At 39.6% G+C, this 19,753-nt stretch overlaps 1 protein-coding gene across 1 annotated transcript in view; it reads left to right on the top strand.

Moving 5' to 3' along the window:
• il12rb2 (interleukin 12 receptor, beta 2a) overlaps window positions 1-17,516 on the top strand; it is a 31,343-nt gene extending 13,827 nt beyond the window's left edge. Inside the window, exons 7-16 of the mRNA XM_062997081.1 lie at window positions 1,623-1,764; window positions 2,788-2,867; window positions 4,665-4,866; window positions 8,203-8,385; window positions 9,464-9,562; window positions 11,590-11,739; window positions 12,212-12,361; window positions 14,452-14,545; window positions 14,644-14,725; window positions 16,662-17,516. Of these exons, the coding sequence (XP_062853151.1) occupies window positions 1,623-1,764; window positions 2,788-2,867; window positions 4,665-4,866; window positions 8,203-8,385; window positions 9,464-9,562; window positions 11,590-11,739; window positions 12,212-12,361; window positions 14,452-14,545; window positions 14,644-14,725; window positions 16,662-17,120 (1,641 nt within the window). The 3' untranslated portion in view covers window positions 17,121-17,516. The remainder of the gene's footprint in view (window positions 1-1,622; window positions 1,765-2,787; window positions 2,868-4,664; window positions 4,867-8,202; window positions 8,386-9,463; window positions 9,563-11,589; window positions 11,740-12,211; window positions 12,362-14,451; window positions 14,546-14,643; window positions 14,726-16,661) is intronic.
• The last annotated feature ends 2,237 nt before the right edge of the window (window positions 17,517-19,753 follow it).

The raw sequence follows: 19,753 nt of genomic DNA, 5'->3' as shown, positions 1-19,753 counted from the left end.
AAAATATATATATATAAAAATTGCAGTGCATCTCTCTAACTACTCGAACCATCACAACAATCATACATCTTTTATGCTCTCGTGGGCCACATAAAATGATGTCAGGAGTTTGACACCCCTGATCTATAAGGACAAAAGTATGTGGATATATGATCTGATATATGAGGGATTTAAGTTGGTTTAAGATGTGATTTCAGCCTGGTATGGTGGTTGCTCAGTGCACTGAAACCTATAGTAGCTGATGAGTATCACAAGCAAACACTACAACAGTGCTAATACTCGTTTTGTTCGACAGGTTTATTAGTTGTTTATATAGCTCCAAAATCGTGTGCCCCCTTGGTAAATGACTAAACATGGTAATGATACCTTCAGAAAGATTTGTGTGTTTGTTTATTAGGATTTTAACGTCATGTTTTACACTTTGGTTACATTCATGATAGAAATGCTAGTTACTCATTACACAAGATTCATCAGTTCACAAGATTATATCAAACACAGTCTTGATCAATTTTGTATCTCCAATTTACCTCACTTGCATGTCTTTGGACTGTGGGAGGAAACCGGAGCACCCGGAGGAAACCCACACAGACACGGGGAGAACATGCAAACTTCACACAGAAAGGACCCAGACCGTCCCACCTGGGGATCGAACCCAGGACCTTCTTGCTGTGAGGCAACAGTGCTACCCACCCTTCAGAAAGACTTAAATCCCAGTTTGGTGACCAGTTGCAGTCAAGAGCTTGTCTACAACTGTTTTCGAAAGAGACACAAATATGTAGCTGTGGTGTTTCTATGTCTGTGCATTTTCTGCTTTATGCAACCTACATGTCTTCCTCTATAACTCTTGATGGCATTGCATACATTAAAACACCTTAATGATTTTTAATCAGACAGAAAATGAAGTATCAATTTTCTATCCAAATATTACTTCCAAAACTGATATCTGTAAAGTCTTACTTCTACAGCAACATCATGATGTATTTCCTCTCCAGGAGATCGTCACTGTATTCTTGAGTAAACACGTCCCTTTTAATTTGAATTCCAAAAGCAGCTTTTTTGTTTATAGTCCTCGGCCTATTAGAACATGAAATTGGTCTGATATCTAATTGATTAAGAGATTTGACATCTTATTTGTATATTTTTATTATGATATAGTGCTTGTGCATAATTAAATCTACCGGTAATCTAAATCTCATATTCACCTGCTGCCAATTGACTAAATATTGTAGTACTCATCCTACATGCTGTGCACTTTACTGTTATTTTTTAAGTATTCCACATGCTGCTAGCTTACATTATCTGTATATTACTGTATATTGCCATTGTTATGTTACCATATGTTGTGTACCTCTGCTTATATGTACATACATACTGTAGGTCACTGAATACTGTACATACATACAGTACATGCACACGTCCATACATTTTCTATATATTGCCTGTATATAGTCTTATAGTTTGTATATTTTTGTGTTTAATGTTCTTGTGCATTGTCTGCAGCTTGTACATTGCTTGTATACTGGATTTATACTAGAGAGATACCATCAACCGGAACCAAATTCCTTGTGTGTATCCACATACTTGGCCAATAAATCTGATTCTGATTCTGATCTTTATTACAGCACACAAGCTCAAGGACCAACTGGACTGTAGCACCACTGAATCCATACAGTCTGTACACGTTTCAGATTCGGTGGAAATTTAGCCCAGCGAGAGGGCTGTGGAGTGAATGGACGAGGACAGAGCACTGGACTGATGAAGAAGGTAATAATAATAGTAATAATTAAGACGAATCTTTTGTGGACGCTTCGTTGTGCCAGACGTAAAGTTGTATTTTATGAATTACTTACGAGTTTATGAGTTTTAGCAGTAGTACTAAGTACAAGGTGGCATTAGGGCAGAGGCGTGTAATAGAAGCAGAAATCCGTTGTAAGATCGTGTTAGATAAAAACTTTGCCATTTTTTGTCAGAAGTTTGCAGGTGTTCTCGATCCTTCAAGAGTCATTGTGTAAAACATGTAGGTGGTGCCTAAATTCAATGTGATTAGTTTTCTTGTTCAGGCCCTCATGGTCAGTAAATCACGTGTGACTTGCATAACTTACTGGTTTCTAACAAAACACTTACAGTTCACTGCAACTTCATATCCTCTGCATCCAGAGATTACTCAGATTGTTTGTAAAATATGTGGTACAAAGGTACCTTGAAACTCAACGTCAATTGGTTCTGGGAGTGGTGTTGAGTTGATCTTGAAATACCGTATTCCATTCAGTAAAGGCGCATTCACATGAGAAGCAGCACATTAGCTTTTGCGCTGCTTTTTAACAAGAAGCGTTAGACTCTCTCAAAAAAAAGCTGATTCTCACAATTTCTCAGAACTCCAAGCTGTAACACAAGTTTAAAAGTGAAAGAGCAGAAAAATCCAGCTAAACACAGATACACGTGGAGCTTTCAGATTGTATTTGATTGTTATTCCACACAAATGCAGATTTATCTTATATGCGCACTTTGATGACTTTACTGCACCGCTCAAGCCGACACAAGCCGTGTATGTAGACACACTTATTGTCAGTGTTGTGCAGAAAACATTAAATCAGGTGAATGGTCTGTCCTTTCGTTTCTTTTATAGTTAATGGCAACACCATAGCAACAAATAGGTTATAGTGAGTAACCATATATACACAAAGTGCACCTAATAAACTTATAACATATATGAACTCATGTTGCAGTATCGGTTATATTAACAAACCAAAATATAACATAAATACATGTGTTTCGTTTCTTTTTCAGCCCCTGCGAAGATGTTAGATGCCTGGTATTTTGAGGAACCGACAAAAAGTGGAACCAAGACTGTACAATTAATTTGGAAGGTAAGAACCACACCACAGGATTTTAATAGTGCTTTCATTTTTATAACCACTTAACTAGACCTGTATAGTGTTCAATAAAATATATTGGAACCTGTACTAAGGCAATGTACCATACTTAGTTAACATAATTGTAAGAAATTCATGTTTACTCTTCATTGAGTATTAAAAGTGTCCATCTCTGTACCTAATCAATACTGCACATATTCTCTCCTGTATATACAGTACCAGTCAAAAGTTTGGACACGCTTTCTCATTCATGTGGTTTTTCTTGATTTTTTTTTATTTTCTACATTGTAGATTAATACTGAAGACATCCAAACTATGAAGGAACACATATGGAATTATGTAGTGAACAAAAAAGTGTTAAACAAACCAGAATATGTTTTATATTTTAGATTCTTCAAAGTAGCCATCTTTTGCTCTGATGACAGCTTTGCACACTTTTGGCATTTTCTCAATCAGCTTCATGAGGTAGCCACCTGGAACGGTTTTCAATTAACGTTTGTGCTTTGTCTAGAGTTAATTTCTGGAATTTCTTGCTTTTTTAATGTGTTTGAGAGCATCAGTTGTGTTGTGCAGAGGTATAGTTGGTAAAATATAAAACATGTTCTGGTTTGTTTAACACTTTTTTGTTCACTACATAATTCCATATGTGTTCCTTCATAGTTTGGATGTCTTCATTATTAATCTACAATGTAGAAAATAAAAATAATCAAGAAAAACCACTGAAGGGAAGGTGTGTCCAAACTTTTGACTGGTACTGTACGTTTGGCCATTTAATGCTGTAGCCAGGCTCCACAGCTCCCACCCCTCCCTGCTCAGTAAAGGTCAAACCACGACTGAGCAATGACACGTACTTTGTCAACTGCATCCTTGCAACCTCTCTGTTAAAACAAAACCTAGAAGGCTTTCAGGTTTCAGTTTCCAGAAACTTGAGTAAGAGTTTATAAGAAATGGTGGAGTCGACTGGTTCTTTTTACGACTAAGTTGATTCGACTGAGTTGCTTTTATGATTTTCCATGACTTGATTTTTTTGTGCAAGTGAATAATATTGTCTGTAGTTGGGTTCAAAAGTTTACATACACTTGTACAGGTCACGTATGGCACTATTGGAATATTTCATTGATTTCTGAAGTCGTTAATGTTTTGTGTCTGAACCATCAGAATTTAACATGAGTCTTAAATCTGCTGTGTTTAAAATCTACATACAAGAATTTCAATTAATCATTTGATGGTGCAGAAAGTTAAATGCTGTTATTTAACTTTGGCTTCCTAATTCCTTGGTAATGATTTCTTTGTCACTAGCTGTACCCTTAATTAATCATAATTTGTCATATTTTCAAAATGCCCACATTTTTCCTAAACAAAGAAGCACACATTTACGAAATAACAGCTGGGGAAATTATTAAAATTCCAGTTTGTTCATAATGTACACGTTAATTACAACAAGCATGGAAAATGCAAATAATAAAAAAAAATCGAGTTTCTTACATTTACTTTGACTTTTATTTGATTGCGGACAGGATGAACCTGAGATATTTCATGTTTTATCTGCTCAACTTCATTTCATTTATTAATAAACATCCATTCCTGCAATCAAATAAAAGTCAAAGTAAATGTAAGAAACACTGTGTTTTTATTTTATTTGCATTTTCCATACTGTCCCAACTTTTTTCTGATTTGGGGTTGTACAAGTGTATGTAAAATTTTGATCCGTAAAACCGAGAAACGCTGCTGAATATTGCATGTTTGTGAGTTTAGTTATGCAAGTAACCATGTGTATTGTTGTTTGATTAGGAACTGAGTAAAGCAGACGCCAGAGGAAAGATCTTGCAGTATAATGTGAGCGTGATTGAACAGGGGAAGATCAACAAAAGTACCAGTATTAAATCTACACAAAGAGCCTTTAATGTGTCCTGTTTTCCCTGTAATGTATCCATATCTGCCATAAATTCAAAAGGCCCGTCTCCTGTTCGACTTGTTCATCTGCATCACATAGGTAAGCCTGAAGCCATTCTCATACATATATATCATATAATTGACAATTTATTAGGTTCACATACTGTAGTGGGGGCGGCTCGGTGGGTAGCACTGTCGCCTCACAGCAAGAAGGTCCTGGGTTCGATCCCCAGGTGGGACGGACCGGGTCCTTTCTGTGTGGAGTTTGCATGTTCTCCCCGTGTCTGTGTGGGTTTCCTCCCAGAGTCCAAAGTCGTGCAAGTGAGGTGAATTGAAGATACAATATTGTCCAGGACTGTGTTCGATATAACCTTGTGAACTGATGAATCTTGCATAATGACCTGTCATGAATGTAACCAAAGTGTAAAACATGACGTTAAAATCCCAATAAACAAACAAACAAACAAACAAACAAACAAACATACTGTAGTGGTCATACACACAGCTGCCCTCTTCAGGGTGTCTATACGGGTACTAACAGACCCACCCTGACCAGCATGAAACAGTTAATAAAAATGAAATGAAAAATAACTGATGTAGTATGCAAAAGTATTTAACCACTTTGTTCATTTCATATGCTTCCTGTCATTTTAAAGGGATAAGCCAGCAATCACTAAAAATAGGTGCTGTGAAGAGATGCAGCGGATTTCTCTGTATTGTGATTACAGTCTTGTTTTTTTAGAACCCGCACAAAAGTCATCTAAAAAAGTACCACAAAGATGTGAATCTAAAATTTGCACACATTAACATTAATAAACACAGTATTAGTATCCTTATTTCCAAAATTATTACAAAGTGGAAGTATGTAACGTTGCTTTGAGACAATGTCCATTGTAAAAAGCGCTATACAAATATAATTGACTTGACTAATTTATAGAAAATAATGTCGCTAATAAAAAATAAAACTTACTTCTAGACGAACTCTTTTGTGTGTGTTATAGTTATTATAATTTAACCCTATATTATTTTAACCTGCTTTCACCAGTGGTCAGGACCCCCACAGAGCAGGTATTATTTAGGTGCTGGATCATTCTCAGCACTGCAGTGACACTGACATGGTGGTGGTGTGTTAGTGTGTGTTGTATCGATATGAGTGGATCAGACACAGCAGCGCTGCTGGAGTTTTTAAATACTGTGTCCACTCACTGTCCACTCTATTAGACACTCCTACCTAGTTGGATTACCTCGTAGATATAAAGTCAGAGACGATCGCTCATCTATTGCTGCTGTTTGAGTCGGTCATCTTCTAGAACAGCCTTTCTCAACCGGGGTGCCGCTGGGGTGCCGTCTGGCTTCGTCAGGGGTGCCGTCAAAACCATTCTGACGTTACTGATATTATGAAATAAATTTAAAATACAAAAAAGTCAACTTATCATGAAAATGTAGACCATTAGCCGCCTCAAACATCAAAATTAGTCTCACACGCCCCTTTCCCCATGCTACAACGTCAACGCGGGTTGCGTGCGTTGCCTATAGTGATGAGTCGTTCGCGAACGATCCGATTCTATTGAACGGCTCTTTAAAATGAACAAAAGGAACCAAGTCGCGCCTCTGGGAGCCGTTATAATACATATTTACACTTCTGTGCAGTTCTTATCGGCTGTAATTCAACCATTCCGCTTCCATCAGTAGAGGGAATTAATCAGTCATAATAAGAGCTGTTTATTGTCGAAATTCAAATCACTTTCAGTATCGTGGAGAGAGCAAGCGACACACACACACACACACACACACACACACGAGAGAGAGCTCATTACCTCATTAATGTAAATATTATAATTTTTATTGTTATTATTTTGCACTGTTTTATTAAAGCAATAAGCCACGAGAGGCCGTGCGTTACTGTGATTTTAGCACGGGGATGACGTTTTTGGCACGACGCGAAGCGGAGTGCCTAAAACTTCTTTCCCCGTGCTAAAATCATAACAGTAATGCACGGTCTCGAGTGGCTTATTGCTTTTATAAAACGGCGGTCAACATAAAATACAATAAATACAACAATGTTTAATTCATAAATGTATTTATTGTGTATAAACTTACAATAAAGCATTCTTCCGCGACGCCAGGTAGTTCGATTAACAGTGTTGCTAGGCAACATGAGGGCGAAAATAACATTAACTTTTTCTTTTCAGTGGCGTATTAATATGGAATGATGTGAGGTGGTCATAGGTGTGAGTTTATCGGGGATTTTACAACGGCTTCGAACGCAGCTCAGCCAATCAGATTTTAGGACCGGAACTATCCGTTTTATAATAATATTTTACTCTATTTTATATTTTTGCACATGTAACTGTTTTGTATATATTTGTTCTTTTTTATTGTTATTTTTATTATTTCTCTGTAACTGAGCTTTGGCAATACGAATGTCCTTATTTGTCATGCCAGGAAAGCGTCTTTTGAGTTTAAGTTTGAGAGCCGTAACCGAGCTACAGAGAAACCATGCAGACAATGAGCAGTGCTAGAGGTATAATGACAAATAATTGAGAAATAAGAGGATTGTTCTGAAACCTAATGTAATGCAACCACAGTATGACTCTTTCCTGTAGTGTTTTTGTGTGTTAGCAGTCTGAGGGAGGCAGAGTGTAAGTTTTTTTAATACATTTTAGACTGGGGTGACTTGAGATTTTGAATACTTTTAAAGGGTGCCATGACTGAAAAAAGGTTGAGAAACACTGTTCTAGACCTTCATCATTGGTCAAAGGACGCTGCCTACGAGACGCTGTTGGCTGGATGTTTTTGGTTGGTGGACTATTCTCAGTCCAGCAGTGACAGTGAGGTGTTCAGCATTGCTGTATCTGATCCACTCATACCAGCACAACACACACTAACACACCACCACCATGTCAGTGTCACTGCAGTGCTGAGAATGATCCACCACCCAAATAATACCTGCTCTGTGGTGGTCCTGTGGGGATCCCGACCATTGAAGAACAGCATGAAAGCAGGCTAAAAATGCATGCAGAGTAACAGATGGACTACTGTCAGTAATTGTAGAACTCCAAAGTGCTCCAAGGAGGTGGTTTTAATGTTATGGCTGATCAGTGTATATAGTATATATAGTTATTAAGGCCCCAAATTGGAAGGGGATTGTAAACAAATTAAGAATTTTTAAGGATTAATTGTGCTTTGCAATAAAAGGGCTACAGTCAGTAACTGTTTAGTTACAAGTGCACCTATATGGAGTCCAGGTTTAAGGCACCTGATACATTGGCAAGTGTTTGTGCCAACCATTATTATTCCTTTTGCCTGTATATTGTAATCAGAAATAAAAAGTGGTGTTACTTTTTAAAACTAGAAGATGACCACGCTGGTACATTCATGTTAAATAATGAATTTCATTAAGAGATTAAATAGGTTTTTGTTTTGTTTCTTGCAGCTCCTCTTCCTGTTCCGGTGTCCTACACACGTGTGAGTAATAATAGTGTCGCCCTCTCCTGGCCAAGACCTTTCATTGCAGACAGTGTGAGAGAGTTCCTGGTGGAGTGGCACCCTGCTGGGCACAAACATCAGCTTCAGTGGATCCGTGTACAGCACCACATCAACACTGTAAACATCACTGGTTAGTTTAATATCTGCACTTATACACCACAGCAGTAGATTCGTTATTAGCTCAAACATTAAATACTATTTCAACAGTTCATTTCAGTACATTTCAGTAAGAGGTATAAAAACTTCAGTCAGTAAACAAAGTACAATATGTAAAATGTAAAACAAAGATACAAACAAAAAATTGTATATAATATTTATATAAATAAAATGATTGTTTATTGTAATCATATGCTTGCTTATTCTGGACTTGATGGCTGCAAGATATTCCAAAAATGTTGGGACAAGTGTATGTTTACCATTATTTTTCTGTTGCTGTTTTTTTTATAATGCATTTTCATTCAGTTTGTCTTCCGCTGCTGACAGACTCCAAATTTGCATTTAAGGAGAGCACGCCGCTGCCCACGCCTTCTTTACACATGCACAGCCCTCCTCCTCTCGTCCGTGCTTCCCGCACGGGTGTTTCCTCTGCCAATCAGGGTCCCCACACAGCGCACGAAGATCCACCCACCCACATATAGTCCGGTCCCCACCCTGCAGAAACGGTGGCCAATTTGTATCTGCTGCAGGCACTGCCAACCATGCCCACCAGATCGCGCCCAGCCGAGCGGTGGCAACACCGAGCCCAGAACCCGGGAGTTCAGAAACTCGGTGCTGGTGCACCAGCGGAACATCCTGCTTTGCCACTTGGGCATTTTTACGCAAGCTTTTACTGTAAAATTAAACAATATAAACAATATGAAAGGACAACTTGTCAAACGACAATACACATTTTTTGTTTGCATTAGTGAAGCTTAGAGAACTTAACAGCATTTATGGACATTAATGACATAAAACTTTTTATTTACTTAGTAATTTTGGGCTAATAAAACACAATAACACAACACGTCTGCTTTTGTCTAAAATTATAAAATTAAATCAAAGAATGTTTTCTGGTATCTGACTGTTTAGGAAAATGAGCAGTTATTTACACCCTTAAACAGTTTTTAAAAGCTACATCATTCATATACCACATTAATGCCATGTTTAAAACAAAACAATCAGCTGAACCTGATGGTCTGTATTTTGGTGTGTGTGTGTGTGGTAAACAGGTTTGCAGGCTACAGAGTGCTATGAGGGTGCAGTCATTTATCTGCACTCATCTGGGACCAAAAAGGCTGTGTTTGGTGATATCTCCACATGGGAGATGGGTAAGTTAGTCACTCCCCTACTACTCCCTGTTTGTAACGTAATCCGTATCTGTTGCCGCTGCAGTGTGTGTGAAACTGCCAGTGACAATATTTTACACTCATATCTGCACTTTGGTGTTAAATGGGCTGATCTTGAGCTCTGGAGTTCGAGCTGAGCTTTGCTAGCCACCTGGCCAGGTGCCCTACAGGCACAGTTAGGTGTGTCTGACTGAAGGAGTTGGCTTTGTTGGCTGGTCGAGGCTTGTGAACAAGGGGTGGGAAAAATACAGAGTAGCATAGCATGTCTGTTCATATGCAGCATGGCTTTCTGTGAGAATCAGGTTCTGGCAGGTGAAAAAAACAGCCAGCAACTGCACGAGTGTCAGAGGGGGGCGCAGTTTCCGTTTACTACCTTTTAAATACTAGTCTAAAAGTTTCACCACCGAGCTTGCACTGCTAAGCTTCCTGAACCCACTGTGTTCACATGAATATTACAGCCTTCTTAATAAACAATCTGTGCTCAATGAAATGATCCGATTCAATTAAAACCAAAGCTAATAGGCTCTTCAGCGCAGTGGTAGCTTAGTGGTTAAGGTACCTGACTTATAATAAGAAGGTTGTTGATTCAAGCCCCACCACAGTCAAGTTGACACTTATGCCAAGTTCACACTACACCACTTTCGGAGTTGCCGGGTCACTGTACAGTTCACACTACACAACTGGATCTCTTGCACTCGGGAGTCTTTTAAGTCGTTGTGTATTTCACACTACACGACTGAACAGCGATAGGGGGTTTCACACTACACCATCTATCACCAGGATGAGTCGGTCTGGTCTCCCAAACTACGTTTTGTCATGAAAACAAACGTGAAAAGTGACGAGGGGTTTAATGAAATCATGTCCAAAAATGCACGTCAACAATAATCGAGCGATTAAAGTGGTTTGTGTGCTGATGTGCAGCATAAAAGAAAAGAGGATAAATAAATGAATCTGAGTTGATTTGGCAACACGACCAGCAGGGACTGTCTGTTCTGTAGTGAGTTGGAGGTAAATAAATATTCTTTTGCAGTGCAGCGTGGGTATTATGGTTTGGCATGAATGATAAGGTTACAAATACTGTAAAACTTAAGTGTATGACGATAGAAACTCGTCTTGTGTTTTTACACTCCTCCCCCGGGTTTTCAAACCCTGTATCTTGCGTTCTTATTGGCTGTAGTTCGACACCGCACTCACTGCCAGTCGGCCGACTGATCCAGATATCTGGCATGCTAGATATTTTTCTTCAGTCGCTCGGATCGAGTTGTTAAACAGTTCACACATAGCGATCGAGAGCCGAGATTCGATCCCCGAGCGAACGCAGAGTTGCTCCCGAGCTGCCACATCTAGTGGCGACCAGTCAGCAAGTGAAAATCAGGGCAAAAATCGTGTAGTGTGAACTAGGCATAAGTTACTTTAATTGTATTCAGCCATACTTGTTAGTCACTTTGGCTAAAAGTATCTGCTAAAAGCCATAAATGGAAATGTTTTATTTACTGTATATTGTGTCATGTTTTTAGTAAGTAAACATTGCTTATTGCTCCTTCAGTTACAGGCAAATATGCAATTATTATTTTAGTATTATTTTTTAATGATCCATTAAGAGAGATGAAGACGTGCGCCCAGGTGGCGCAGCGGGATATTCCGCTCACGCACCAGCATCGAGTTTCTGAACTCCCGGGTTCAAGGCTCGGTGTTGCCACCAGTCGGCTGGGCGCCATCTGGCGGGCATAATTGGCAGTGCCTGCAGCAGATACTAATTGGCCACCGAATCTGCAGGGGGGGACTGGACTATATGTGGGTGGGTGGGTCTTCATAGGAGGACCCTGATTGGCAAAAGAGACGCCTGTGCAGGAAGCGCGGCCGAGAAGAGAAGGGCTGTACACATGTAAAGAAGGCGTGGGCAGTGGAGTGCTCTCTTTGGATGCAAATCGGGAGAAAAATGCATAAAAATAATAATAATAAAAAAAGAGAGATGAAGACAGCAAAATAACTGTCTTTTGAATCCACAGCACCACAACAGGGTCCTGAGTGTACCTTCACCATTGTGGACAAAGGCGTGAAGGTAAAATGGAGTGAGGTTCCCCTAAATAAAAGAGGAGGCTGTCTGATCAATTACACCATCTACCTTGAGGATTCCGATGGCAAAATTCTGAGTTACAGTAAGTAACTGATCATTACTAAAATGCTCTGAATGTTTAGGCTCCTACTTTAAGAGAAAAAAGCATCACCACAAAAGTAAAGTACATTTGTTAATTATGAGGGTTCTTCACAAAGTTTCTGCACTTTTTAAATTCTATTTATTAAGAATTTTAAAAACAAACTACAAAACTTTTCCACATCGTCACCTTCCGATGCATTTTTCCAGTGTCATACCAACTTTTTAATACCATCAGCAAAAAATGTTTTTGGTTGAGCGCGTAGCCACTGATGCAGCGCTGCTTCACATCATCACATGAAAATCTTCTTCCCCTTAAAGCTTCTTTGAACGTCCAAAAAGGTGAAAATCATGGATGGAGCTAAATCCGGACTATAAGCATCTCTCAGTCTCTCAGACACGACTGATTACTACTCCGAAACTTTTTGAAGATCCCTCGTAAATACATTTGCAATTCTATGAAGTCTGTGTTGTAGATGTGAGTCACCCAAAGAGGGAGTTCACCATTAGCGACCTGACCTTCGGACAGAGATACAAGCTGAGGGTCTCGGCCTGGACTAAAGCTGGAGAGGGTCCTAAAGGACGTGAACTACCATTCAAACTAATACGCCCAGGAGAAGCATTAGGTACCAGAGACAGAATGTTAAACAGATACTAAATCATGTATGCATGATCAGGAGTGCGATTCCCAAAACATTCGTAACGCTAAGTACTTCGTAACCTCATACTTAAGAACATTCTTAAATTTAAAAAGTAATACGAATTGTGTTGCTATACGCGAGTTTAACAAATAAAACAAACAAACACACGAGACACCAAAACACCGTGGCTGCCTCTCTGGGCACCATAGTAACATTACATTTGTAAACGTAAGAGTAGTCTGATCCATTCATAACTCACTTAAGTACTGTAATAAATGCAGCTTATTTGCCTTATTGGCCCTCTTCAATTCCACCAACTCTTAATTCCACCTGAAGGCTTCTCACTACAACTAAATGTTTTTTGTTGCTGGCAATACCCTCCCATTTCTTCTTTTTTCTTTAAGTTTTAATGAATATAATTTTTTTTGTGATATGATAATGAGAAATTGTATGATAATCGGTGATTAAGGTTTCGACTGGTGGAGTTCTCCAGCGGAGATGCAGAGGTGGAGTAAACTAAGAACTACTTAAAACTTGTTCGTAATTTCGAAGACTTAAGAGGGCTTTCGGGAAACACTCGCAAAACTGGCGTTCTTAAAGTTGTTTGTAAATTGCTAAGATCAATCGTTACTGGGAAACGCACCCCAGGTCAGCACTAATTGGGACATGAGAAACTGTGTGTATTTGAACAGGCCAACACACTCATATATCCAATCATATCTGAGAGTAAGAAATGTAGCCAGTACTCTGTCTGCATGGTATTATGAGGTGAAGGAAACCAAAGTACCTGAAGGAAACATTTTCAAGACAATGAAAGAGGATCAGTAACTAAGAGCTCCAAAGCTTTAGAGCTGGCGTATGGTAGATCTTATTGCTTAATATTGATGAATGAATCCCCCGCTCTACCTGCATGGTAATAAAATCTGCCATCTTGTTATAAGCTGACTTACAATATCAGGTGGTAGTGGGTGCTGTAAATAACATGAGCTCTAGGGACTTGGGTTCCAACCTCACTGCTTATCAATGTCTGTGTGAGTTTCTTCTGGATAATTTAGTTTCCTTTCACCAACCTAAACCATACAGAAAGGTTTCTATATGAATGTGTGAGTGTTTGTTGCCCTGAGACCCTGACCAGAATAAGGTTTTAGGTTTTGGGTCATTCCTGGGATTTGGTGCCTTTTGGACCTTAAAACTTGAAAATGAAACACGGTTTTTATTTGTTTTTGATGTTTTATTATAAAAAGGACGTGTTATAATTTTGCAAACTAATATTGGTCAAGCTAAATTACACATGCACCTCATATACACTGTGACGTCCACCCTGTTACGTATTAGGTCGTAACAGGGTGGACCATAACAGGGTGGACATTCTGACATAAAATTAGCCATCAGCTAGCGAGTGAGCAAAACCATGCTAGCATAAAAGTGAATTCAGACACAGAATTCTCTGCTTTTTAGTATGATTATTTTAAAATGATCAAATCGTATTGCTTGTTCTCATATATCCCATAACAGGGTGGACATGTTATGGTTGACCATATAAGGATAAAATTTAGGAAAAACAACATTAAAACGAGGAGTTTAATAAGCCGTTCATCTTCCACAGTTGTTTTCCCTCCACAAAGATCATGTGAGCTCCAGGAAATGATGTCAGGATGTAAAACAGCTCTTCATTTTAAGAGACAGTAGTAAGAAATAACAGGGTGGACGGCAACTTGAGGGACGTGTGAAAAACCCTTATAATCAGCAATAAAATCAAACTCATGAAGAAAAAATCCAGGGTTTAGAGGGACTTAAGCAAAACTTTTAAACAGTATTGAAAGACAGAGACATTGTCATGATTAAACCTCATATATCAACATTGTGTTTAGTATTTGAAGGAGTTAATTATTCCAGTAAGATGTTTAGAAATTGTATTGTTTAAAATTTACTTAATAAATACAATGATCAGTACTGGGGTCACAAAAGGCACCGAATTGTAGGGATGACCCATTTAGTAAAATGAATAAATGTGCACTAAGAAAAGGGTTACCTTCCCATCTCTGATGCTAATTCACTATGTTTCACTCTGTCAGATGAGAAACCTCTGGCACTGGTGTTGTCAGTAGTAGGTGCTGTTTTCCTCATCTGTCTCCTCTGCATCTATCAGTTCCCTTCAGTACAACGAAGGTGAGAACAGAGCACATCCAGATTTCCTGAACACAAGATTTTACGATTAAACGGATATTTAAAAATGAGAGCACTGACTGGTTTATTTTATCTTGCAGGTTGTCACACTGTTGTTACTGCCTGATGCCGAGCATCGTTCCAGATCCTGCAAACAGCAAATGGGCAAAAGAGTGTGCAGAGGTATGGGCACAGTACATAACACTCTAGTGTGGGTGCTGCGTGGCTTTATTAACCTGACACCAATGTGTGGATAGGGTTTGTCATGTGTGCTTACTGAAAATAGACTGTTTATACAGTGGCCTCCAAAAGTCTGAAACCACTAATGAAGATGCTTTTTTGCATTTTTCTCACATTTTATAGTTTTCATTTTTATTACAAACCATTTAATCCACATAACATTTTGAGTAAAAAGTTCCATCTTTAAAATTTACATATATTTCAGAATTTCTCAGAATTTGGCAATACTATAAAACAAGTAAGCACAATAATGAATCTGACCATGACTTCATTAAAAAAGTTCAAAAAGTATTAACTTATTATTTACAAGCAAATGCTCAAATCACTTTGAGCAGGTGGATTTAAGGTACTCATCAGAAACCTTTTTTATATCAGATGCCTCACAGCAAGAAGGTCCTAGGTTTGATTCCCAGATGGAGTGGTCTGGGTCCTTTTCTGTGTGGAGTTTGCATGTTCTCCCCATGTCTCTGTGGGTTTCCTCCGGGAGCTCCGATTTCCTCCCACAGTCCAAACCAGTCAGAAAAGACTCTTTTCAGATGAATTATTCATTGGAATGGAATCAGGAAACTGTGCTCTTATCTGTGGTTCGTTCACTCTGTGGGCAAAACAACTCCGGTTCATCACAGCTTCCGAATTCAGATTTTGGGCGGAATTTCAATCTCTCTCTTCATTGGTTGTTGTATAAGTGACAGCTTAGTGAGCAAATTACCAGTTTCAGCTTTTAACCGCGAAAGCCGAGAGAATAAATTATCTATTAATATGGATTTTTATATTCTGGAAATATTCTGGAAACAAGGTAAGCAGCGGTTATGAACTTATGCTGCTGTGTGGTTGATCTGGGTCGCGGTTCTGCTGTTTACCGTGCGATTTTATTTTGCAATGATAGCAAAGCATTATTAAATATTAAACGTTTTCGGGATTTTCGGGAAGTAAAACGGACAGCATAAATGTGACTGTGAGATTCTGCTGGTTTGTTTAATATAAAAATTGTCAATATGAATACAAATACAGCCTCATAATAGTACAAAATATAAACTCTGTAATTAGTCAGAATTTATCAGAACTACAATGTTTTGTGTTTTTAAGATAACATTATAAGGTAAAATACGAGCAGTGGCCTGCCATTGTATTTAAAGTTTACATTATATCGTATCGTATATCGCCACTTCTCAAAAGCATATCAAGATGCGACTTTTTTAGTCGCACAGCTCTAGTCCAAAGTTTGTTTGTTTGTTTGTTTATTAGGATTTTAACGTCATGTTTTACACTTTTGGTTACATTCATGACAGGAACGGTAGTTACTCATTACACAAGACTCATCAGTTCACAAGGTTATATCAAACACAGTCATTGACAATTTAGTGTCTCCAGTTCACCTCACTTGCATGTCTTTGGACTGTGGGAGGATACCGGAGCACCCGGAGGAAACCCACACAGACACAGGGAGAACATGCAAACTCCACACAGAAAGGACTGTGCGACTAAAAAAGTCATATCTCGATATGCTTTTGAGAAGGACCGCCCCACCTGGGGATCGAACCCAGGACCTTCTTGCTGTGAAGCGACAGTGCTACCCACTTAACCACCATGCCACCCCTAGTCCAAAGTACTCTCAAAAGTCTTTGCCAACACCATAGGCGTTAAAGGCATTGATATTCTTCATATGCATCCTTTTTTCCATTGTCCAGCTTTCACATCCATATACAGCCATAAAGAAGACTATAGTCTGAAAAATTCTGATCATTGTTTGGAGAGAAATCTTTTCATCTGAATTGCCAGTTTGTGCTTTATGATTGTTGTATCCATAATAACTGATAAAAATAGGCGATTGGCATCTAAGTTTACAGTACTTAATCTGCGATCACCTCTCTCCACACAGGGTGAGATGAAACTGCACTTGCACCTGAATGACTCCACGATAAGTGAAGAAGAACCAGACACAGTGGAGGTGCAGGAATTTCCACAGGAGGAACTGCTCCTGGCTGAGATTCCTCCTGCCAATGAAACCCTTCATTCAGAAAAGCAGCAGGTCCAGCAGCTTCGTGTCCCATCAGCCTCATATCAGTCCAACATTACCAGCCCCTACCTCAAAAGCTTCTCCCACGAGTCCAGCTCATCAGATGCCACCCAGGCCTCCAGAGGCACAGACATCACCGTCGACTACATCTCTACTCATGGAGCGATGAGTGAAGAGGACGACAATGAGGAGGAGATGGAGGTGTTTGGATTCTTTCCCTGTCCGCAGAGCCCCTTCCTGGAGCCGCTGATGTCAGTTGGAGGAAAACTTACCCTGGATTCTGTGAAAATAGACTGCAGTGATTTCTTAGACTGCACATGAACCTACAGTAAACCTTTAAATGAACTACACAGGATCTCAGAGACAATCCACAGCATGTGTTTAAGGTGTTCTTACTCTTCTAAGGAGCTCAGGTGGAGGAGAGGTTCATTACGTTAAACCACCACTGCTGAGACCTGGGTTCAAATCTCAGCGGCCAGCTGGGTGTCTACACAGACATTATGGGCTGTCTGAGGTGGGAAGATGGCTGCAGATGGATCGGTGCCCTGTCCTGATGGAACCGGACCTGCTGTGACCCTGAGCAGGATAAAGTGGTTGATGAAATGTAACATTTACTCTACTAAGCCACTTCAGACTGTAACACTAAACCTGGGCCTGTTTTAAAAAATACCAACCAACACCCACCAACTGGGCAGTTGTAGCCTAGCGATTAAGGTACTGGACTAGTAAGCAGAAGGCTGCTGGTTTAAACCCCACCTCTGCCAGGTTGCCACTGTTGGGCCCTTGAGCAAGGCCCTTAACCCTCAACTGCTTAGATTGTATACTGCAAGTCACTTTGGATAAAAGCATCTGAAAAATGTCACTCTATAATTTGCACTTCGCATTTACACCGATCAGCCCTAACATTAAAACCACCTCCTTGTTTCTACACTCACTGTCCATTTTATTGGCTTTACTGACCATATAGAAGCACTTTGTAGTTCTACAATTACTGACTGTAGTCCATCTGTTTCTCTGCATGCTTTGTTAGCCTGTTTTCACCCTGTTCTTCAATGGTCAGGACCCCCCACAGGACCCCCACAGAGCAGCTATTATTAAGTGAATCATCCTCAGCACTGCAGTGACACTGACATGGTGGTGGTGTGTCAGTGTGTGTTGTGCTAATACCTGCTCTGTGGTGGTCCTGTGGGGGTCCTGACCATTGAAGAACAGGGTGAAAGGGGGCTAACAAAGTATGCATAGATGGACTACAGTCAGTAATTGTAGAACTACAAAGTGCTTCTATATGGTAAGTGGAGCTGATAAAATACAGTGAGTGTAGAAACAAGGAGGTGGTTTTAATGTTATGGCTGATCTGTGTATGTTGGAAACATCGCTGTTGTCTCCTAGTATTTTTATTCACTGTACAAATTCAGAATGTCATACTTAATGATTTGTTAATACTGGCCAATACACACACCAGCATGTGAATTTGAAAAGTACAAGCACTTTTCCCACTTCAAGTACTGTCTGTAGAAAAGAATGAGTGAATCGTGTACATCTTAGTACACCAAATAATGTTGCCCGAATTTTAGGGCTTTAATTAAAGTATTTTACCTCAAGTAAGTTTTATTTCTGTGTAAATTCTTTTGCTCATGTTGGTTTGTGACAGAAACATGTATTTAACAAATGTGGCACCTTTGCTGGCTGCTTTTCTAAAGCTTTCGTTTGTAAAATCTGCTGTTTTCTTGTCCCGTCACTGTCAATAAAATAACCAAAAAATATTACATTAGATTTTTTTTGATTGACATACACCAGTTTACCACAATACCTGGTCCTGTCATCTTTCATATACACCTGCTCTTTTGGATTACATCAAAGCCTCCCATGCCCTGCTCTGCCAGTCTTTTGTACGTATAGTATATCTTTCACACAAGTATTGGGGCACCTTCACATTACACCTACAGAAGCTTTTATGACATCTCATTGTAAATCTATATGCATTAATATGAAGTTTGTCCCACCTTTGCAGCTGAACAGCTTCCACTCTTCTGGGGAGGATTTCTACATGATCCTGGCCCATTCATCCAGAAGAGCATTAGTAAAGTTATACACTGATGTTAGACGAGAGGGGCTGGCTCACACTCTTTGTTCTAGTTCAATGGGGTTGAGGTCATGTATGTGTTTATACACCAATCAGCCATAACATTAAAATCACCTCCTTGTTTGTACACACACTGTCCATTTTATCAGCTCCACTTACCATATAGAAGCACTTTGTAGTTCTACAATTACTGACTTGTTCCATGTGTTTTCCTGCATGCTTTGTTAGCCCCCTTTCATGCTGTTCTTCAATGGTCAGGACCACCACAGAGCAGGTATTATTTAGGTGGTGGATCATTCTCAGCACTGCAGTGACACTGACATGGTGGTGGTGTGTTAGTGTGTGTTGTGCTGGTATGAGTGGATCAGACACAGCAGCACTGCTGGAGTTTTTAAACACCGTGTCCACTCACTGTCCACTCTATTAGACGCTCCTACCTAGTTGGTCCACCTTGTAGATGTAGTCAGAGATGGTCATCTTCTAGACCTTTATCAGTGGTCACTGGACACTGCCGGCTGTTTTTTTTTTGGTTGGTGGACTATTCTCAGTTCAGCAGTGACAGTGAGGTGTTTAAAAACTCCAGCAGCGCTGCTGTCTTATCCACTCATACCAACACAACACACACTGACACACCACCACCACATCAGTGTCACTGCAGTGCTGATATTGACCCACCACCCAAATAATACCTACTCTGTAGTGGTCCTGGGAGAGTCCTGACCATTAAAGAACAGCATGAAAGAGAGGTAACAAAGTATGCAGAGAAACAGATGGACTACAGTCAGTAATTGTAGAACTACAAAGTGCTCCTATATGGTTAGTGGAGCTGATAATGTGGACAGTGAGTGTAGAAACAAGGAGGTGGTTTTAA

The sequence above is a fragment of the Trichomycterus rosablanca genome, chromosome 6 (genome assembly GCF_030014385.1).
Source record: "Trichomycterus rosablanca isolate fTriRos1 chromosome 6, fTriRos1.hap1, whole genome shotgun sequence".
NCBI classification, from domain to species: domain Eukaryota; kingdom Metazoa; phylum Chordata; class Actinopteri; order Siluriformes; family Trichomycteridae; genus Trichomycterus; species Trichomycterus rosablanca.
The sequence above is the reverse complement of the archived record's forward strand: the minus strand, read 5'-3'. Positions and strand labels throughout refer to the sequence as shown.